Here is a 20,332-nt window from a genome sequence, read left to right as displayed (position 1 = left end):
GAAAGTAATACTAATCGAACTTGGACTCTCGAGGTCCCAGATCGGGGTGTTATGTGTCACTTCTTCAAAGGCATAAACTCCATAAAGGCTCATCCCATGCCAAATGGGCCCTTACAGTAGTTGATGTGTGGAATTGCTCCATGAGTCATTTTAAGCAAATGTACAAAATTTACACAAGAAAATGTATGAACCTTTGAGTCTTGAAGGCCACCACAAGACCTGAAAGGCAAACAGGATATCCACTTACAGACGTAAGTCTCTAAAATATCTGCAAGATGAGCCACATAGGGATTGAGATAGCTTGGTTCAATTTTGACAGAGTTGACCATGTCGGCTTGGAACTCAACCAGAAATCTGACATTGACTATTATTTATTTATTTATTTTTGATGATGAGGAACCCTCACCGAGAACCATGTCACTTAAGAGCAAGGATCCAGGGAGCGGCTATGTGCCATAGCCAATCACATGACAGCATTTCATGTGGGGCTCGCACTCTGTAACTGTGGGCCCCATTCAATACTGTCATGTGATTGGCTATGGCACTTAGCCATGTTACTTAACCGCTCCTTTGATCTTAACTCTGTCATTTAATGGGAGGTAAATCTCGGGTGGGGTGGGGGGTCGCCGACACCCAAGCCTTTATAAAGCCCACCAGTTAAAGGCACCAACACACCCGGATGGAATCGAGCCTGGAACGAAGGGGTCAGCACCTTCTCCCCAGGTCTGCTGCCACTCGGGCGACCTGGGTATTGGCTATGCTATAACTTCCTAAGTAAGGTGGTTTTGGCCAAGTTTCTTTGCTTGGCCAATCTATATGGATCAGCTGCAGAAGTTGAGTTGATGAGCCTTGATGGTGTCCTTAGGAACCAACTTAGTTGAAGCTAACGGAGATTGACAAAGTTGGTAGTTAAGACATTCTGGTCATGTCCATCAATTCATCTCATTCAACAGCATGCCAAACCAAGTTTCTGCCATTAACTTAACCAATTTGATGCCCTGTGAACAATTTTGCAGAGACATATATACAACTAAGTTTCCATGAATTGCTCCAACATGGTCAAGTACATATGCAACATTTTAGGCTAGGCTAGGGATATTGGGATCGCCTATTTTAAGCAAATGCCCAAACAAAATTAGCCAAGTTACAGAGCAACTCAATTCATTTGGTTGGTGCGTGAACATGGGATGAAATTTGACAGGCTAGAGTCTTTTGTCTCTTCAAGTTTAGGTAACCTCCTCATGAAATCCTGGTAAACTGGCTGGCAGATTGCATCCTTTTCCTCTATTTATATAAAGCTCTCCTTCCTGGTAAGGATGATATGCTTGAATGGCTCTTCAAAGTCTCTTCATTTGTATATCCAGATGCATCACTAATCACTTCCTGCAAGGAAAAGATGACCAAGCATGATCCTGCTAACCAAAAACTGTAACCAAAGATGAACTACTGTATCCTTAAGGCAAGGGACATGATTTTTCATTTGAAGAAGTTCCAATGTGTTTGTTGGTGCGTGTATATGCACACCAATGTTTAAATGAAGATTTTGAAGTTTCACCAAAGTTATTCTGAACTGCTTATTAGAAAAAAAAATGGCTTGTCTAATAATGATAAGCAAATTGCTATTTCATTGGAAGATAAAATGACAGCGCCCTTCAAGTTTACCTGGCGGATCATAGCTATTCTATGGATAGGAGAAGCACTGGCACTAACACTTCCGCCCAACATATAAGGCATCATGCTCTTTTCTGCTAAATCTCTCAACCTATCAAACTCAGGTATGACCACTGAGCCAAGATCAGGCCTGTCCCTCCTCCTCAATTCTGCGCATCTGAGAGCCAACTTAGCAAATTTCAAGGCTTCTTCCACAGGCCAGTCAGGAACTACTGGATCCAGCATATCTGCAAATGTCCCCTTGTCGATTGCCCGTTCAACATGGTGTGTTAGACCCATTGGTGGCTTTCCTGTGATAAGTTGCAGTAGCATGATCCCAAGGGAGTATATGTCCGACTTTATGCCAAGCATCCCTGTTTGTTGATATTCTGGATCAATGTAACAGAATGTACCGGCTGTGGAGGTCATCCTATACTGAGTCACATTGTTAGCTACACTGGGGGGTACAAGTCTAGCTAGTCCGACGTCGCTGATCTTGCTAACAAAGTTCCTGTCAAGCAAGATATTTGCTGGCTTAAGATCACGATGGACCAGCGGCTCTGGTTTGGTCTGGTGCAGGAAGAGCAGGCCGGTTGCGATCTCTGCTGCAATTCTGAATCGAAGTTGCCAAGAGAGAGGTGGAGTGTTTCCTCGCCTGAAGAGACGATCTTCCAAGCTGCCATTGGCCATGTACTCATAGACCAGGCAACCATATTCTGGGCATGCACCAAGGAGCAGAACCATGTTGGGATGTCTTATACAGCTCAAAATTTCAACCTGCACCAAATTGATGGTTGTAATTATATTTTGATTTGAGTCATAAAAAAATTATATTTTGATTTGATATGATAAAACATATGAAATGAGTTCAAAATTCAATAATGGCGTACTAAGAGCACTTCTTTTTTCAGTCCCTAGCACTAGAAATCATCAAAGACATCAGCAATAGCATGTTATTACCTCTTGTTGGAACTGTTCCCTCCCTTGAGCTGCATCAGGTCTCAGAACTTTGATTGCAACAGGTGTATGGTCCAAATAGCATCTGTACACAGGGCCATATCCACCTTCGCCGATTTTTCTTGCTTCTGAGAAGAACTCTGTAGCAGCTTCAATCTCTTCAATGGTGTACCTCCTGTATCGAACGTCTGTGTGCACCAATGCATTTAATGCCTTCCTCTTTTCTTCTTCTTCTTTGAGTGCTTTCATCTCTGCAGTTACTCTCTTCTGTGCTTCGAGTTCCGCTACCCGCTGAGCGGCCTCTGCTGCCTCCAAGGCTGCTTTACACTTTGCCTTCTCCTTCTCTGCAAGGGCCAAAGCTGCTTCCTCAGCTAACCTTGCCTCCTCCAACCTATGTTCTTCCTCCAGTTTCCAACGATGGAGTTCTAGTGCCTATTGCAATGCATGCCCACAATAATGTGCATGTAAGTACCATGGAAGGAAACCTTTTTATGAATGCCATGCACTTTTTAACAATACTAATCTTCAACCTTCATTTAATGCCATAAATTATCTATTGTTACCATGGCGACTGATAATTATCATTATTTTTCAAGTAAAAAAATGTTAAATTCATTTGTCAAAGGACCGATTATCAAGTTGATACTTCAAAGGGGTTTGGCGTAGTGGGATGGGGCCTATGTTCAAATCCCATGGGTGTCACTCCTTGCGGCCGAAGCGTGGTGACTCCCTGGGAAAAAAGGGGTAAGCCCACCGAGTTTTATGCAGACAGGACAGCGACCGTAAGTATGGCAGGCAGAGCCAGCGCTGCTAGCTCTCTGATCCTGTGGACGGTTTCTCCTTGTAAATATAAAAAAAGTTGATACTTCAAGACTGCTAATATATTCCATATAAGTTGTACAATTAGGCCTTTGTGTCACACCATTTAAAGGCTGTCCACACCCGACAGTATTTAACCATTTATTTCTAGGAAACTGATAAATCATTTTTCCCAACGACTTAAAATATTTTCAAAAATATGTTCACAGGAAAATTTGTTTTAGAGCAACTGACTGTTTAGTAAGTGATTTTGAAGTCGCTAAAAGAAGCCACATCATGTAGGTTGCACAAGATGTTTAGAAAGATACTCCTGGATTACAAACACGAGTAAAAATGGAAATTTGGTTGCTCTCAGCTATTTGATGTTGATGAAACTCACTCCACTTTTCATAAGGATGATGTCATATAGCAACTGATCTCTATAAGTAAATTACAGTTGGTGTAACCTGCCAAGCATGTCCTTCCTACCACAGTTGTGCTAATCTCCAAAAAATTTAGTCTTAAAATTGCTCGCTCAATTGGAAACACTGACTGTGTGATTGCTATGTACCTTCTGTTTTGCAGATAGTGCTTCTTTGCATGCATTACTATACATATCCATTGTTTGCTTCAATTCAAGCCTCAATCGCTTCATTTCAGCCTCCACATTCTCCTACAAAATGAAAACTAAAGCACATGATGATTCATGTAAAGGAAAGAGTTTATGAGGAATGACTATAAGTTTCTTCGGCTATTTCTGTTGCATTCACTCACCGCCGTCTGTGATGACCAAGAAGTGCCACTGCCATGAGAAACATAGGAATGATCCATCTCAACAGCATTGTAATCAATAGACTTTCGAGGGTGACGGAATGGCGATTCGAAGCCTCTATTATAATCAGAGTACATGGACTCCTCATCAATACTGCGGCGGCCATTAGATAGCCTTGAATGCACTGTTGATTCAAGATGTTCATACAATGAAGAAGACAGTCTCTCTGTGCTGTGTGTACTGCTACTAACAAAGGATATGTCTGTCATGGGCAACGTCAGCTCGCCGGGCGATACACCTACGCTTCTCCCTCCTCTGGTGAATGGAGACCTGATTGCACCAAAACAAGTTTAAATGCTTCTAAGTGCCTGTTTGGAAACTAGTAGCTGGGATGGGAAGTAGCATTTCAGGAAATGGCAGCTGCCAAATCCTGGTTTTGGCTGTCAATTCCATGCTTTAGTGTAAATACAATGCCACTTCCCATCCCAAATGCATTAACTCCCATCCCAGCTATCAGTTTCCAAACAGCCACCAGGTGGTAGTTTGACCAACTTTTTGCAAAATGTATTAACTCCTATCTCAGTTCCTAGATTCCAAACAGGCCCTAAAGGCTTAATTCAATTCCATTACTGATTTATATTTTAAGTTCACCAAAAGATTGGTCCATCTGGGTTACCTTATGGCTCAACCAATTATTGATAATGCAAGACACAGCTGAGTCCATTCTCTAAAAAAAAAGACACACAACTGAGTCTCATGACAACTAGACCATAGCCAATCTAAGTTTCAAGTCATGTGATAACTGGGTTATCTATCTTGAGCCAAGGGGAAACTAGCTAGGACTTATTGCCAATTAATTAGGACAACTAGACCATAGCCAATCTAAGTTTCAAGTCATGTGATAACTGGGTTATCTATCTTGAGCCAAGGGGCACCAAGCTAGGACTTATTGCCAACTAATTAGCCTGAGCCCACAGGGACTTGAGAGGTGATCCAAATGAACCTTATGCTTATTGGCTATGTGTTAAACACCTTAGCCACTAGGTCTTAGCTTGCTTGCACTCTTGCAATGGGTTTGAGATCAGGTGATATTGAAAACCACCACAAATGGTGATATTTTCAACATCTACCATCATTATGGTGGTCCGGAACACCACCACGGGGAGTCCTATTAGGCTCCTCTCAAGGATCATACCACCATTTGGGCTCGCTCAAGGGCATTTTTTGTACCACCAGGTTACTTTGGTGGTAAAGACATGCCTTTGTACAGGATGTGTGGTGGATGGTGATTTTCAATATCACCTGATCCCAACCCCTTGCAATGTCTTCAACAAATTGTTGTTGTGGGTATCTTGAATTGTGGACCTGCTCTGATTTGAAAATATTTTCGTGACCATAAAATGAGAAATTTTAATGGGGTTTGCAGTATTAGTGGAGGCGGCGTGAGACTGGAGCCCACCACAAACCTCTCCGGAGGGTGCAGGGGTTGGAGACCCCGCAGTATGGACCTGCCTAGTTTTGTAATTTTCCCTTTGTATCGGCTAGGGTCTTATGAGAGTTTTCCAGTGTATTTGGGATTGGGGATTTGAGAACTTGTATCTCGCCATTGTATGCCTTCACATCCTGCTAGTAGATTTTTGTTCCTCCTCCGCACATGAACGTAGGTCTAAGTGCTGAACCACATAATCTTGTCTTTTATTGTTTCCCTCTTCTCTTTATCTTGATTTTGCTTAGAGTTTGTTCGTGGTTTCCATAACAATTGTGTATATGAACTTCCAAAAAAGACTAACATGCCATAGATGTATATACTTACTTGATTGTATTCATGTCCTCACTAGGAGCTGTAAAATTCAAAGAAAGAAAAAAAAAAGTCATCTAATCTTATTAAATGAAAGATAATACTTTGGAATAGTGAAACTCTATGAAAATGTAAAGAAAAAGGAAATTGTGACAGAACCTCTTGAGATAGTTATAAGTCTGGTTTCCATGGCTCTGGGCTCAGGCTTCTGACTTGGTTGGTGAGTGGGAGGTTGCCGCAGGATCGATGGCGCTGGCCTGACAGCTGACCGAACGGAGGCAATCTTGCCTTTAGAAATGATGTATACGGTGCAAAAATCCGGTGCGCTTTTGGAAACACTGGTTGGAATGTCTGTGCTCTTAAATCTTCTGCCACTAAATTGTTGGTTTTGTGAATTCAGGTGTATTACATCAATGAAGGATTAAACACAAACATATTAGTAAGCTGAGACAATGAATGCATCTAGCTAGATGCTTAAAAGCTTAAACCATTTTCAAGAAAATGGGTACACTTTAGAAGTTTGGTCATGTTTATTTAACCATGCAAGGCCATATCTACATTTTTTTCCATGAAGAACGGGAAGACCACCCTGGGGATCAGAGACCTATTCCCATACTGTGCCTAAAAACTTAAACCATTTTCAAGAAAATGAGCACAAAGAAGAAGTTTGGTATGTTAATGAAACCATGCAAAGCCATATCTACATATTTTTTTTCTATGAAGAACGGAAAAACCACCCTCAGGATCAGAGACCTATTCTCACTGCTAAGTCTACCATACTTACGGTCGCTTTCCCGACAGTGTAAACCTGTGGCACACCCCTTGGCCTCAAGGAGTCATATTGCTTGGACACGAGCAAGGGACATAATGCCCTTGCCCCTTCTTATATGCAAGGGGATGACGTCCCTGAGGGTGGTACCCTGACCGCCGGTCTAGCAGCCAAGGCCTCCTCCCACTAGGCCAAACCCCTTGGGGGTCATATCTACATATTAGTTGCTGTGCTTATAGCATATAAGATCCATACATGGTTACTACTAAATCTAACACTATAAGCTAATTGAATAAAGAAATTACCTGAAGAAACCCCCTTTGTTTGAGGCAGAGAGCACAAGATTTTCAGTTGCAGAGTTGGTAACGTACTCAACGATGGCCTTAGCTACATCGTCATCTTCCAAAACTACATCAACACATGGTATCTGGATTCAAAGCAAAACTTTAGGCGATTAAAAACCATATGCTACCTTCATGGGCTCCAAACCTCCTAGTGAGAAACCTTTTTTTTCTTTTGCATATCTGAGCCTCTCTAGATGTCGTCTACATGTTTGGCTTAGTTGAAACCAGTCTTTGGATCAAGTTTTTCCAATCTGCTTGTCTTTTATGAAGGATGAAAAATTACAATGTACTGAATTTTCAACCCTAAAAGATGGTAATTTAAAATTGAAAAAATATAATCTGCTGGTCGATTTCTACTATTTTGACCATGAACACATACATGGAGTCAGACTTGGTCAAATGACCTCCTCTTATGAGTTCCAACTAGGGATTTGGGACCCACGAAGGGGGGGTTGTATATATATAACGTTGTGCATCAGCGGCGCTCTTGCTAAAAAAAAGGACTTTTAGCAACAGTTTCATCTGCTGCTAAAAGCCCTTTTTCCACCAAGGGAATTAGGCATGATGAGAAACCGTCACTAATTCCCTTTTTTTAAAAAACACCAACGAGCATCATTCGACGTTATGGGCAAATATATATATATATATACATGGTGCTATTAAAGTTACAGAACTAACTATTGAGCTAAAATTCATAGGTTTTGAGCTTTATCATCTCAATCTGACCACATGGATGTGTTCAACATAGTTTGATTTCTATGGATCAATCCTTGGATCGTTCTATTTCAGTCTAAAAATATGTTTTTTTTTATCATGACATTTTAATGCATTGTGAGCCATAGATTTTTGAAGCCCTTAAAAAACCTGTAAGTCACAGTCACATGTGTCACAACAATCACCTTGTAGGTCTCATCTATAAAGTCCAATCTACAAAAAAAATACCTAAACAATATAAAAATTAGGTGATTTTTCTTAATAGTTGTGTGCCTGGGAGAGAAAAAGAGAGAACTGAACATATTAGGCCCTCTTTTTTCGTTCTACCCCATTAGGCCTCGTAGCTTGAAGTGTTTTATCTTAGATTTGAACCGTTAGATGCGTTTAACATGCTCGATTTAGTGGGAATCAACACTTGAATCATTTTTTTTTGACGAAAAAAATGTATTTTTATGAGCTGAAAAAATTTGATGCCTTCGTAACCATTGATTTTGGATCATTAGGAAAACCTATATACAGGTCAGATTTGAATGATCCAAAAGCCGTTTCCCAATAAAAAAAACCTATAGACCACATTCAAGTGTGATAAAAAATACCAAAAACTATGACTTTTTAAGGGGCCTATCAGACGAGCACATTACTCATATATATATATATATATATATATATATATATATATATATATATATATATATATTGTACTGGTTCTGCCCACTTTCTCGTTCTGTCCCCTCAAAATCATAGTTTTTTGGTATTTCTTCTCACATCTGACACCATAGATGTGATCTACAAGTTTTGTTTAGTGGGAACCTGCTTTTGGATATCACATGTTTTTCTGGTGATCCAAAATCAATGGCTATGAAAGCATCAATTTTTTTGGTACATAAAAATACATTTTTTGTCAAAAAAATATGATCCAAGAGTTTATTCTCACTAAATCGATCATGCTACACATCTAACTGTTCAGATCTATCATAAAACACTTCAAACTATGGGGGAAAACAAAAAAAGTGGGTCAGTTATATATATATATATATATATATATATATATATATATATATATATATATATATATATATATATATATATATATATATATATATATATATATATATAGAGAGAGAGAGAGAGAGAGAGAGAGAGAGAGAGAGATGGGTGTGTGTACGAAGAAAAACAATAGAGTGAAGGGATTCATACATCTTTACGAGTGCAGTAGCATCGAAAGGGAAGGAGCAATTCCTTGACTTGGTTATCAACTTGTTCCTTGTATGCCATGGCAACCTCTTCATTAACGTCTGTAATGGCAACATGGTTTCCCACTGTATTCATCAGCAAAGAACGATCAATAAAAATAGTAAGAGAGAGCATGCTTTGTTTAAGGGGTGCTGTGACCTTGCACAAGCATGCGCTCATACTTTCTTTCTTTTTTTACTCGGAGAAACCACCTCAGGTGTAGAGACCTAGCCTTGCTGGCTGAGCCTGCGTACTTACGGTCATTGTCCTGTCAGCGTAAAACTCCGAGGGCTTACCCCTCAACCCCAAGGAGTCACCAAGCTTTGGCTTATGCAGGGGGGCAACTGCCATGGAATTTGAACCTAGGCTGCCCGTCAAACGGCCTAGGCCCCATCCCACTAAGCCAAACCCCTTCGGTCTCATGGGGCTCGTACTTGTTGGCTCTTTTCTTGTAAATGTTTTAGACAGTAACAAGAGCAACATTAGATAGAACTCTAGAAGACATGTAACTATTGCACTAGAAATCATTGGTGCAAATTATGATAACTCGCTCTGATCACATATATGCATTTTTTTTTTGAAAGGCAAGCTGGGGTTGGGGAGACCCTATCAATTATACAACTATACCATTGGGTTTTGAGCCTGCAACGTCCCAACACAAGGTGACATGCACTAGCTGCTCCTACCAGACAAGCAAAACCCCCATTGGTTTACCACATATATGTGTTTCCATAATATGTTGGATAAGGATAGGACCTTGGGTCTTAAACTAGAATATGAGAACTAAAAATATGGGTATTTTCAACACTTTTGTGCCAATTGGATGCGCTTGGCACAGTGAATTTGCTAGGAATAAATCATTGGATTGTGTATTTTTGATAAAAAAAGTGATTTTTGAATATTTATGAAGATTATGAGCCATTGATTTTAAAGCTTTAAAAAAATCTTATTTATGCATCAAAATTGGACAATTTAAGAGAGGGTTCTTATAAAACCAAGCATGCATATGGTTAGATTCAAGAGAAAAGAACAAAAAATCCATAAATATCACGGTTCACACATTAATTCTCATATTTCCGGTTATCATATTCTAGTGATTATATATATTGCTACAATTGATTGTATATGTGATCTAATTGAGATCTCATGATGCAAGTCATTTCGACTAGAACTAACCTCGTACATGTGTTCAACATGGTAAATTTAGCTGGAATTGACCCTTGGATCATATTGGAAAACATGTTTTTTCAAGTTGAAAATTTTTGGTTCATTTATGGCCATTGACTTTTGCATTTTTGAAAAAATGTATGGGCAAGTCAAATCTTGGCAATCAAAAGGAAATTCCTACTCAATTGACCGTGCAGATACATCTGTGAAGTTAGATTTACTAAAAAAAATGTTTTGTGAAGTCGATTTTAGGTACAATCGATTATAGCAAATATTAATTATATTCTATATTATATGTGACCGATGTGTAGGTAAATATTTGTCACTAACAAAGGTACACAACTATTTAGTAGTTGAAATAGCCATTGCTTTGTACTTTTCATGTGAATCATTATTTTGGAAGGATAAGCCACCGGATTGGCTGCTTCAAATGTAACAGCTTTATTTTGTTTTTAACATAATTGGGGGCAACCCGAGGGCGTTTCTTTAAAAAAAGTATATTTTGAATTATTTGATTATGACATGTCATAGGCTTTTCATGAGCTTTAAAAATGAAAGACCAATGATATAGTAAAACTTCATGACTCAAAAAATGGTACATTTACATAGGGAAAACATGATGCAAGGTCATATCCTTAACCAAATGAATCATATACACATCTTTGTGGTCAGATTGGGTTGATATTATTTTGCACCCATGATTTACAACGCAAGAATTTTGTACCTTTATTAGTATCAAATATTTAACTATATAAGTAAAATATTGGCTCCACTCTAGAGTATCACGTAGTTGCAAGTTTTATTTCATTAATTTGTCCCCACAAATGCATTCAACATGGTCTATTTATTAGCTAATGCACTTTTGACCAATGTTGTCATAATCAACCTGAATCGGTCAATTCATATGGAATCGGCCCAAAGGTGATTTAAAAGCGGCCAAGATTCAAAAGGGGCCAATTCAAGGTCGATTCAACTAGTATTTTTAAATACTTTTTATTTTTTAATGACACGTGTTATCTAATGGTAAAAAGTACCTATTCACAAACGATTCATTTCAGAGGATTCTTTGAGAAACTGATTTACCTACTGAACTGATTTTAACAACATTGCTTTTGACAGAGTAGTTTCAATGTAAAACACTATTTTTTTCAATAGTGAAATTTTTAGACATGGAGCATTGAGTTTTGAGGTCTCTAAAAGATCTTCTTATATAATGCGATTGGTCTATCTAAAACATGTTTTGACCAAACAAATCATACAGATCATATCCATAGGCATAATCCACAAAAAAAAATCAGAAAAATATGATGGAACAGGCTGTTTCTACTAGAGGGTACAATACACTCGAGGGTATATAGCCACACCATTTTCTTGTCCAAATTATTACATGGTGCAAGTCAAAAACAATAAGTGCATATGTTGACTACTATATACAAAACTGAGCACATGACTATATGTATCATTCACATTCTCTATTATATCCAGTGGGTGGAGACCACCAGGATGGACATGTTGGATCTAGATAACGGATCCAGTGTGGCCATAACAGTCTCACACATGAATCTAAAGAGCTACACAATGATAGGCTCATAACTCACAAAAACCCACAACATATGCATTGAAAATACATTTAATATATTAAATATATATTTAATTTGGGATGTAAACGGCTACACCAAGGGAGGTTAAATTTCATCCCTGAGCATACGGTCAATAAGTGAGTGAGCAATCCCCCTTGAATAAAGACTAGATATCTTCTCTTAACAGCTGAAGCATTTGGCTTGCAAGTAATAGGTTTAGAGCTCAAACTTCTTCTTTTTTATAGTCCAAGGGTTCAAACTTCTTGCTTCCAAAGACAATGCAAGCATTTTTATAAACAAGTCAGCATAGGTTGAACTCAAATTCTATTACCTTTTAACTTTGGGGAAATGTCTTTTTTTTTCTTTTAACAAGTTAGCTTGTGCTCGGGTCATTTAGCTTGAGCTTGTTATGAGCTCAAGATCAGCTCGGCTCGTTACAAAAATTAGCCATGCTTGAACACATCAAGCCATGGTTGGAAAACTCGCCAGTTCAAACTGGCCAACTCTGTGGCTCGATTCAAGTGGGGTCCCGACCGAGTCACGGTTTGAGTTTTGCTCGGCTTGAACCAAAACTCGCGATTCATTCTGAGCTGGCTCACTCGATCGACTCACTCCAATAGATTAAAACCCGCACTTAGGCTACCTGTTATCTTCTTAGTTTTATAAACTTTGTTGTGAAACAGAAAGTAGCAAATAAAATTAGACCTCATGCATTTTTAGATTCAGATGATGCATATCCATTAATAATTTGTTTTGAAAAGCAAAAGTGAAAAGCCTACAATGAGATTTTGCAGTTTTTTACATAAACTATTATGTATATATTTGGCCATGCAAGGAATTAGCATAACAGTTGGCAACTTTGAAATGCAAGATGTAGAACTGTTATATTTAATTTTTATTTTTGTTGTAATTTTTCATCAAGACGGATGCATTTTTATTTTTTACTAATTTTATTTTTAAAATCTAAAAAAAAAATCCAAGTCATTCGAGTTGACTCGCCGAGTCATGTCGAATCGTGACTTGGACTCCAAATAAATTTTGCCCGAGTCACTGGGTAGGCCAACCATGCCTCAAGCTGAATTGGTTAGGCTCATTTACCAGCCTTATTTGCACATAATGCATGAGAGAGAGAGAGAGAGAGAGACTTGGGCTTGGGATGGTTAGGATCTTCTGCTTGATGTGAACCAGAGACACGCCTTGGCCCTTGGTGACGAGATGCTCCACCGCCCATTTCAATGCAAATTGGCTGCTCTTGTCCTTGTCCACAGCCACAGCCACCGTTGCCCCGGCTTCCTCCCTCCTGTCACTGCCACCACCACCATGCCTCGTCGGCTGGCTCCACATCTCTCTCTCTCCCTCTCTCTCTCTCTCTCAAGTTGACGATGTTATATATATGATAACGACTAAAAGAGGTCAATCTTGGGCATCTTCTCTTTTCTCTAACTAGAAATGAGGGTATGGAGTTGTGATGGGAGGTCTAAGACAAACCTCTGTCTCATCTCTCAGTTTTTTTTTCTAATAATGAGGCATGGCACTACTTTTGGGCTTTAAGGATTGGTTGGTCACATTTAACGGAATGGAAGACCTAGGTTTTGACCTTCCCATGCAAAACTGTCTTTCCTACTTATTAACGGCCAATATGAGTTGACCTAGTCTTATGTCATTTCATCACGATGCTACCCTCAAAAGGAAGAGTCATCCAAGCCCTTACCTTCATAACCCCCGTGAAAATAAGGTCTCTCTCTACACAAAGCCATGCACTTCTCCTTTGGTATCCCATGTGGTAAGTGGGGTCCTGTGCCAAGCTAAAGGCTCAGGTTTGAATCCCTCTGCCACGTGGGGCTTAAGAGATATCTGGTCGGGGTATCCCCAGATTGCCTTTCAAAAAAAAAGAAAAAAAGTACGCGCTAAACTTTTATATAAAATACAAAGACCCAAGGGGTTTGGCGCTAGGTTCAAATCCATGGGCATCACCCCCTGCCTAAACTGAAGCTTGGCGACTCCCTGGGATCGAGGGGTAAGCCATCTGAGTTTTACGGTGATATATAGGATAACGATCGTAAGCACGGCAGGCTGAGCCAGCATGGCTAGGTCTCGGCGCTTGGAGTGGTTTCTCTGAGTAAAAATAAAAAAACATATTAAATATAAGATAAAAATGTGTGAAACCTTTCTTACTTTCTCTTACATTAAGTATTCACTATTAAGACACATTTTGAAACGAGAAAAACTCCCATAAGAAAATAAAATTTTGCCTATGAGAAGTTTTGATATGATAATTTTTCTAAATATTTTTTTTTTACTTGTTTGGGTAGCATGAGAAAAATAAAATAAAAACCTTAATAAAATGCGCGAGAGAGAGAAGAGGAGGGTGGTGGTGGTGGAGCTTCCCGGATGCAGTTTTCTGAGAGGTGGGTGGTGGTAGGTGATAGTAAGATGGATGGTGGTGATAGTGAAATGAATGATGGTGAAAAATCATCATGGGAAGAGCGAGATGGTGGGTGATAGTAGTAATGATGAGATGGATGGTGGTGATGGATTGTGGAAAATCATTATGGGAAGGATAATTTTTTGGCAGGTAGGTAATGGTGGGTGGTGGTGGTGGTGAAAAATCATCGTGTGGTGGTGGTGGTGGAGTTTCTCCGATGCAATTTTTTGAGAGGTGGGTGATGGTGGTGATGGATGGTGAAAAATCATTGTTTGAGAGCTGTTTTTCAAGAAGTGGTGATGGTGGGTGATAATACTGGTGATGAGAAGGATGGTGGTGGGTGGTAGTGGTGGTGAGATGGATGGTGATGGTGCGATGGTGGGTGGTGGTGGTGAGATGTGTGGTGGAGAGTGTAAATCACCATTTTCTCTTAGTGAAAACATTCCTCCACCTCTTCTCCTGGAAGAATGTTTTCTATCAAAAGATATACTTTTTAGAAAAACTCTTTCAGAGAAAAAGTCTCTCACGTTTTGAATGAAAAAAAAACTTTGTGTGGCTTTCCTACCTTGTATCACTTCTCGTACATCTTTCTCACTTCCAAATCTGTAGTGTACAAAAAACAATAATTCTTCTTTTTGTTGTCTTAACGTATATACAACTTTAACTTTTTATATTGTTAATCTTCTATGCAAATCTTCGGTGATCCATTCTTTAGATTTTTATTTTTCTAACTAATAAATTTTAAAATATTATAAATAAACCAATTGTTGAAAAAAAAACTATAAAGAGTTGTATTCAATCATATTTTAGTTATAACCATGACAACGTTTATAAAATATTAGTTGTAGCTTACATGATGATGTAAAGTAAAAGTTTATATTCATTGTCAATTTATACCAACAATATATAAATAATGTTTTAAAATTGTTCTTTTTTACAAGAAAAAAAGTTGGTATATTATGGTTAAAGTTATGTTGTACATGTATAAAAAAGTCAATTTCTTAAAATGTTATTATTTTTAGTTGTGGTAATAGTTGAAAATTTCTTATTAATTTATGATTTTAAGCCTCTCTTTTCAACTATAGAATGACTTAAAAGCATAAAAGTCAAAAATTAAAATGTAAAATAAATGAAGTAAAAATAGTAACCATGGCATTTTACATATTTTACCATAAAACCAAGTTATTCTTAAAAGTTTTCAGTGTATAAAAATGATATGACTCATTGTTCTTATGAGTGAAATTTTTTTATAGTTAATAAAAATTTATTTTGGTATAAAAAAAGAATATGACTATGCTTTTAGTTTCACCATAAAACTTATCTTTTATCATAAATTAACAATATTATTTCAAAAGTTTAATTACAAGTTGCTTTAGATCTTTATCTCTATTTTAGTTTCATGTTATTTATCCATTGCTTACTTATAAATTGAGATAATAAAAATAAACTTATATATAATGAAATAACGATAAGTGTTTTTTTTAAGTAATATGTACTTTCTTTTAACTATTCAATTTTTTATTATTATTTCAACACCAATGACAAAAAAATTACCACTTAATGTTCACTAACTTTAAAAGTAAAATATCTTTAAAAATGCTCATATGAAATCTTTGGTGTCCATACTCTATGCTAGTAGTTTTTTTTACATGTATATATTTTATGGTTACATGTGTAACATATATCAAATATAAATTGTGCTTAAACTTATTAAAGTACAAATCCTATTAATTTCAACTTTGAAAAAAATACTTTTCATTGATAAGGTATGATGTTTTGTTGTTCTAAACCTATTTGAGGACCTTCACAAGCATCTAATGAGTGACATTTTTACATAAATTGGCAAATGTAACAAATATGAAAAATCATGTGTTTTGTTTTATGCATTTCATGTTCATTTATAATTTTATGAGATAATCTTATCCTTATTTAATTTGTTTTATGAATATTCAACATATTTTACCTTAAATGCAGTTGTTAATCTTTTGTCATTTGATGATTATTCATAGATATTAAGGAACCTGAAGGCTACTCCTCGAGAAGTTCATTAATATCAAGTTAAATAATGTAGTGGATTTGCCTACTCACGAAATTCAAGTTCAAGGTAGGGATGGGAGTGGACCGGGGGGAAACAGGGCTCCTACCCGCCTCACCCCGTTTGGATCGGGGTTGGAGGCGAGAATGGAGGTTAAAATCAAAACCCATGCGGAGATGGAGGCAGGGATGGACTTACGCTTTTCCCCACCCCACCCCATTCCCATCCCCGTCTCGATCCCTGCCTTGCTCCATCCCCAATCCTTCTTTAGGGATGGCAATGGACTAAGGGAAACAGGGCCCCGCCCAGCCTTGCTCCATTTGGACCGAGGATGGAGGACATGAAATGGGGATGAAAGCGGGGATGGAGGTTAAAATCAAAACCTGTGCAGGGATGAAAGGCAGGATTTTGAGACGAGGTGGGGTGGAGACCTTGTCCCCTGCCCCGCCTTGGTCGACTGTCATCCCTAGTTCAAAAGGACTTCTACATTATTTAACTATATATATGCAAAAATATAATGCATGTGTTGTTTGTTATAGGGTTAGTTACAAGAAACTATGCAATTTCTTATAAAAAAACTCTAAATACCATAACAAGCTCCCTAAAATGGGACATTTTCTATGCTAAATTTGGCATTATAGTCTATAGCCACATTCTAGATTTTGCATTAACATCATATTCAATGTAACATGATGGAACATAATGTGACATTATGTCACATCAACTAAGTTGATGTCTGCATCACATTAATGTCAAATCCAATAAGGTAAAATGCAATGTCAATTAAGTAAATTCTATCTAAGATGCAGTGTTGACCAGTTCATGATATATCTAAGCAGCAAGATGTGACATGATATAACAAAAATGCAACATAATGCATCACAGTGTGACATAATGTCACTACAAGAAAAACATTTTTTTTGATGCAAGTTGAGGGTAGCGCCATTGTAAAATGTGTTTTTCTGGCGCAGCAAGGGATTGTGCCAAAGAACTATGGACTTTATATTTTTTATAACAATTTAACCTTTTGATGATTGAAATTTTGATGTTCCAGTAAATGCCTTGATAATGAATGAGGAGGCATGCTTGTCAATGACATTGCCATACATGTAAGTTGCTTGCTTATGCTCATGAACTAACTGAAGTTATTGAGCAATGTATCCTCCTTATAGTGCTAGAAACCTGAAGTTATTAAGGTCTCTTTTCACTGGTGATATCATCAGTCTGATTCAATCCCTTATTCAATAGCACTACAAAAGTGAGGGAGAAACCTCCCTGGCAACTTATTTACATAGTGTAATCTTGATGCTTGCTCCACTCCATTAATCTTTGTGTGACATGATAAAATGAAAGAAGAGCAAAGAAGAGAAGACGCAGATGAAGATTAATGTGGTTCGACGTTCAGTCTGCATCCACGGGAGGAAAACACACAGCTCATGATGATATTGTTCTCACATAATCGTAAGGTACGTCATACGTAAATGAAAGCTCATGACGACTTTAGTAAGAATATCGGCCAACTGATCTCCACTTTTGACATGCGGAGTGGAGATAATCCTTGCGTGAATCTTCTCCCTTACAAAATGATAGTCGACTTCGATGTGTTTTGTTCATTCATGAAAAACTAGATTTGCTCTTATGTAGATGGCCACCTGATTGTCACACCTTACTTCCATAGGCTCGATGTCGAAGAATCCCATATCGCATAGAAGAACTTTGATCCATATAAGTTCATAGAACACAGTGGCCATTATTTGGTACTCAGCTTTTGCACTAGATCTAGCCATGACGTTTTGTTTTTTGCTTCTCCATGTAACAAAGTTTCCTCCCATGAACATGCAGTACTCTGATGTGGACCTTCTATCGTTCAGATCTCCTGCCCAATCGGCATCTGAATATCCTGTAACTTTGGTATGACCGTATTTGTGCATGAAGATTCCCTTGACTGGTGATGACTTGATGTATCTTAAGATTCTGTGTGTGATGGCTAGGTGAGGGATCATTGGATCATGCATGAACTGGCTGATGAGATTGACAGCATACGTGATGTCGGGCCTCATGATAGTGAGGTAGATTAGGCATTCCATGAGTCTTTGAAAATTGCCAATGTCACATATGGGTTCTCCCTCATTCTTGGCGACCATGTGGTTTTGGTCGATCGGTGTATTGATGGGCTTTGCTCTCAACATGCCGGCCTCTTTAAGTAAATCCATGACATATTTTCTTAGACACAAGAAAATTCCTTTATCTGATTGTGTAACTTCTATACCAAAGAAGTAGCGGAGTTTCCCCGAACTCTTTAATTTGAAACTTTTGATGTAGGTAGTTCTTTACGTCATTAATTAACTTAGGATCATCTCCCATTATAATGATATCGTTGATATATATGAGAATGATGACGATACCTGTGGTGCTCCTTTTACTGAACATGGAGTACTCAGATGAGTTTCTTTGAAATTCAAATTGTGTGAAGGCATCACTAAGTTTGGCAAACCATGCCCAGAATGATTGTTTGAGTTTGTATAGGGCTTTCTTTATATGGCATGTGAGGCGCTTGTTGCCCATATGGGGGTGTCCTGGGGATAGCTCCATGTATACCTCTTCCTCGATATCTTCGTTTAGGAATGCGTTCTTGACATCAAGTTGGTAATCTTTGGTTGGCAGCAACGGACAAGAGAATCTTGATGAAATTCATTTTGGCAACAGGGACAAACATCTTGTGATAGTTGATCCCTTTCATCTAGGTGTACCCTTTTGCGACTAGTCTTGCCTTGTAGTGTTCAATCATTTTGTCGCTGTGATACTTGATTTTATAGGTCAATCAGCATCCCACCAGTTTTTTGTCTGGAGGTAGAGGATGACTTCCCATGTCTCATTCTTTTTCAAAGCAGCAAGTTCTTCATCTCTCCACACTTTTTGGGTATTGGCTTCGCTGAATGTGGATGGTTTTGTGTTAGAGTGCACGTTGCAGAGGTATAAGAGGTAGGCATTTGAGAAGCCGTCAAGCGATACGTGCCTCTCGATCGGGTGGTCAGTGGATTTGGAGGCAAAGTAAGTATAGAAATCTCTCAAATCTGTAGGGATATTTTGTGGTTCTGCTAGATTTTCATGGCATGACATCATCTTTGACTGGGCTCTGGACGGGAATCTGTGCATCTGCATTTGTTGGAGCTTTGATGGTATCGATATTGGGATATGTCGATGGGGCATTGTCAACAGTCTTGGTGAGAGAGTTATCTCTGACGTCTATAGCAGATAGAATCAGGGTGTTGACATCCATTGGGCGCTCCCCCTGGAGTTCATCGCCAAACAAGGGTGAGTCCTTGTTTTGGTAGTATGGCTCTTCTTCGAAGAACTCAACATCGCGGTAAAAAAAAAGTCTCCTGCTCAGAGGGTCATAGCACTTGTATCCCTTCTTTACGGAGGAGTATCCCAGGAATAAGCATTTGGTCACCCTTTTTTCACGCTTGTCCCTATGTCATTCTTGTAAGTGTACAAAATATTTACACTTGAAAACCTATAAGTGTGACATGGATTTACTCTTCTTCCTAATCATTTCCATGGAGGTTATGTAATTGATGACTTGGCTGGGTAGGCGGTTTGATATGTAGCAGGCGGTGGATATGGCATCTGCCTAGAAGCTCTTGGGAATGCTTATGTAAAACATTAAGGCTCTGACTATGTTTAAGAGAGTTCTATTCTTATGCTTAGCGATGCCATTTTGTTGAGGTGTGCCAACACAACTAGTTTGGTAGGTGATGCTACGACTAGTGAGGTGTTTGGTGAACTTGGTATTGACATACTATGTCCCATTATCCGAACGAAAAGTTTTGATTTTGGCATTGAATTGGGTTTCAACCATGCTCTTGAATTTCCTATAAGTGTTGAAGGCCTCATCCTAGTGTTTAAGCATATACAAACGTTGTATATGAGTGATCATCAGTGAAGGTTATGAAGTATCTGAAGCTGAAGTATGATTCAATAGGAGCCAATCTCCATACATCAGAATGAATAAGGGAAAAAATTTCATCACTTTTTGTTTCAGACAAAGAGAAGGAAATTTTGGTTTGTTTGGAATATTGACATGCAT

General features: G+C 38.4%; 1 protein-coding gene and 1 pseudogene across 1 annotated transcript; both read right to left on the bottom strand.

The window, feature by feature from the left end:
- Positions 1-1,284: 1,284 nt before the first annotated feature.
- LOC149815355 (U-box domain-containing protein 35-like) lies at positions 1,285-13,126 on the bottom strand. Its single transcript, XM_089990529.1, has 10 exons — positions 12,928-13,126; positions 9,000-9,121; positions 7,050-7,171; positions 6,135-6,340; positions 5,991-6,018; positions 4,180-4,507; positions 3,977-4,078; positions 2,611-3,039; positions 1,663-2,427; positions 1,285-1,383 (listed from the first exon to the last, which is right to left on the bottom strand). Exons 1-10 carry the CDS (start codon positions 13,124-13,126, stop codon positions 1,285-1,287), a joined length of 2,400 nt encoding a protein of 799 aa, XP_089846655.1.
- A 4,726-nt stretch (positions 13,127-17,852) lies between these two features.
- Positions 17,853-18,431, bottom strand: LOC149815354 (secreted RxLR effector protein 161 pseudogene; annotated as a pseudogene).
- Between the last annotated feature and the right edge of the window lie 1,901 nt (positions 18,432-20,332).

This window comes from Nuphar pumila, chromosome 15, assembly GCF_984573655.1.
Source record: "Nuphar pumila chromosome 15, dmNupPumi1.hap1.1, whole genome shotgun sequence".
NCBI lineage: Eukaryota > Viridiplantae > Streptophyta > Magnoliopsida > Nymphaeales > Nymphaeaceae > Nuphar > Nuphar pumila.
The sequence above is the reverse complement of the archived record's forward strand: the minus strand, read 5'-3'. Positions and strand labels throughout refer to the sequence as shown.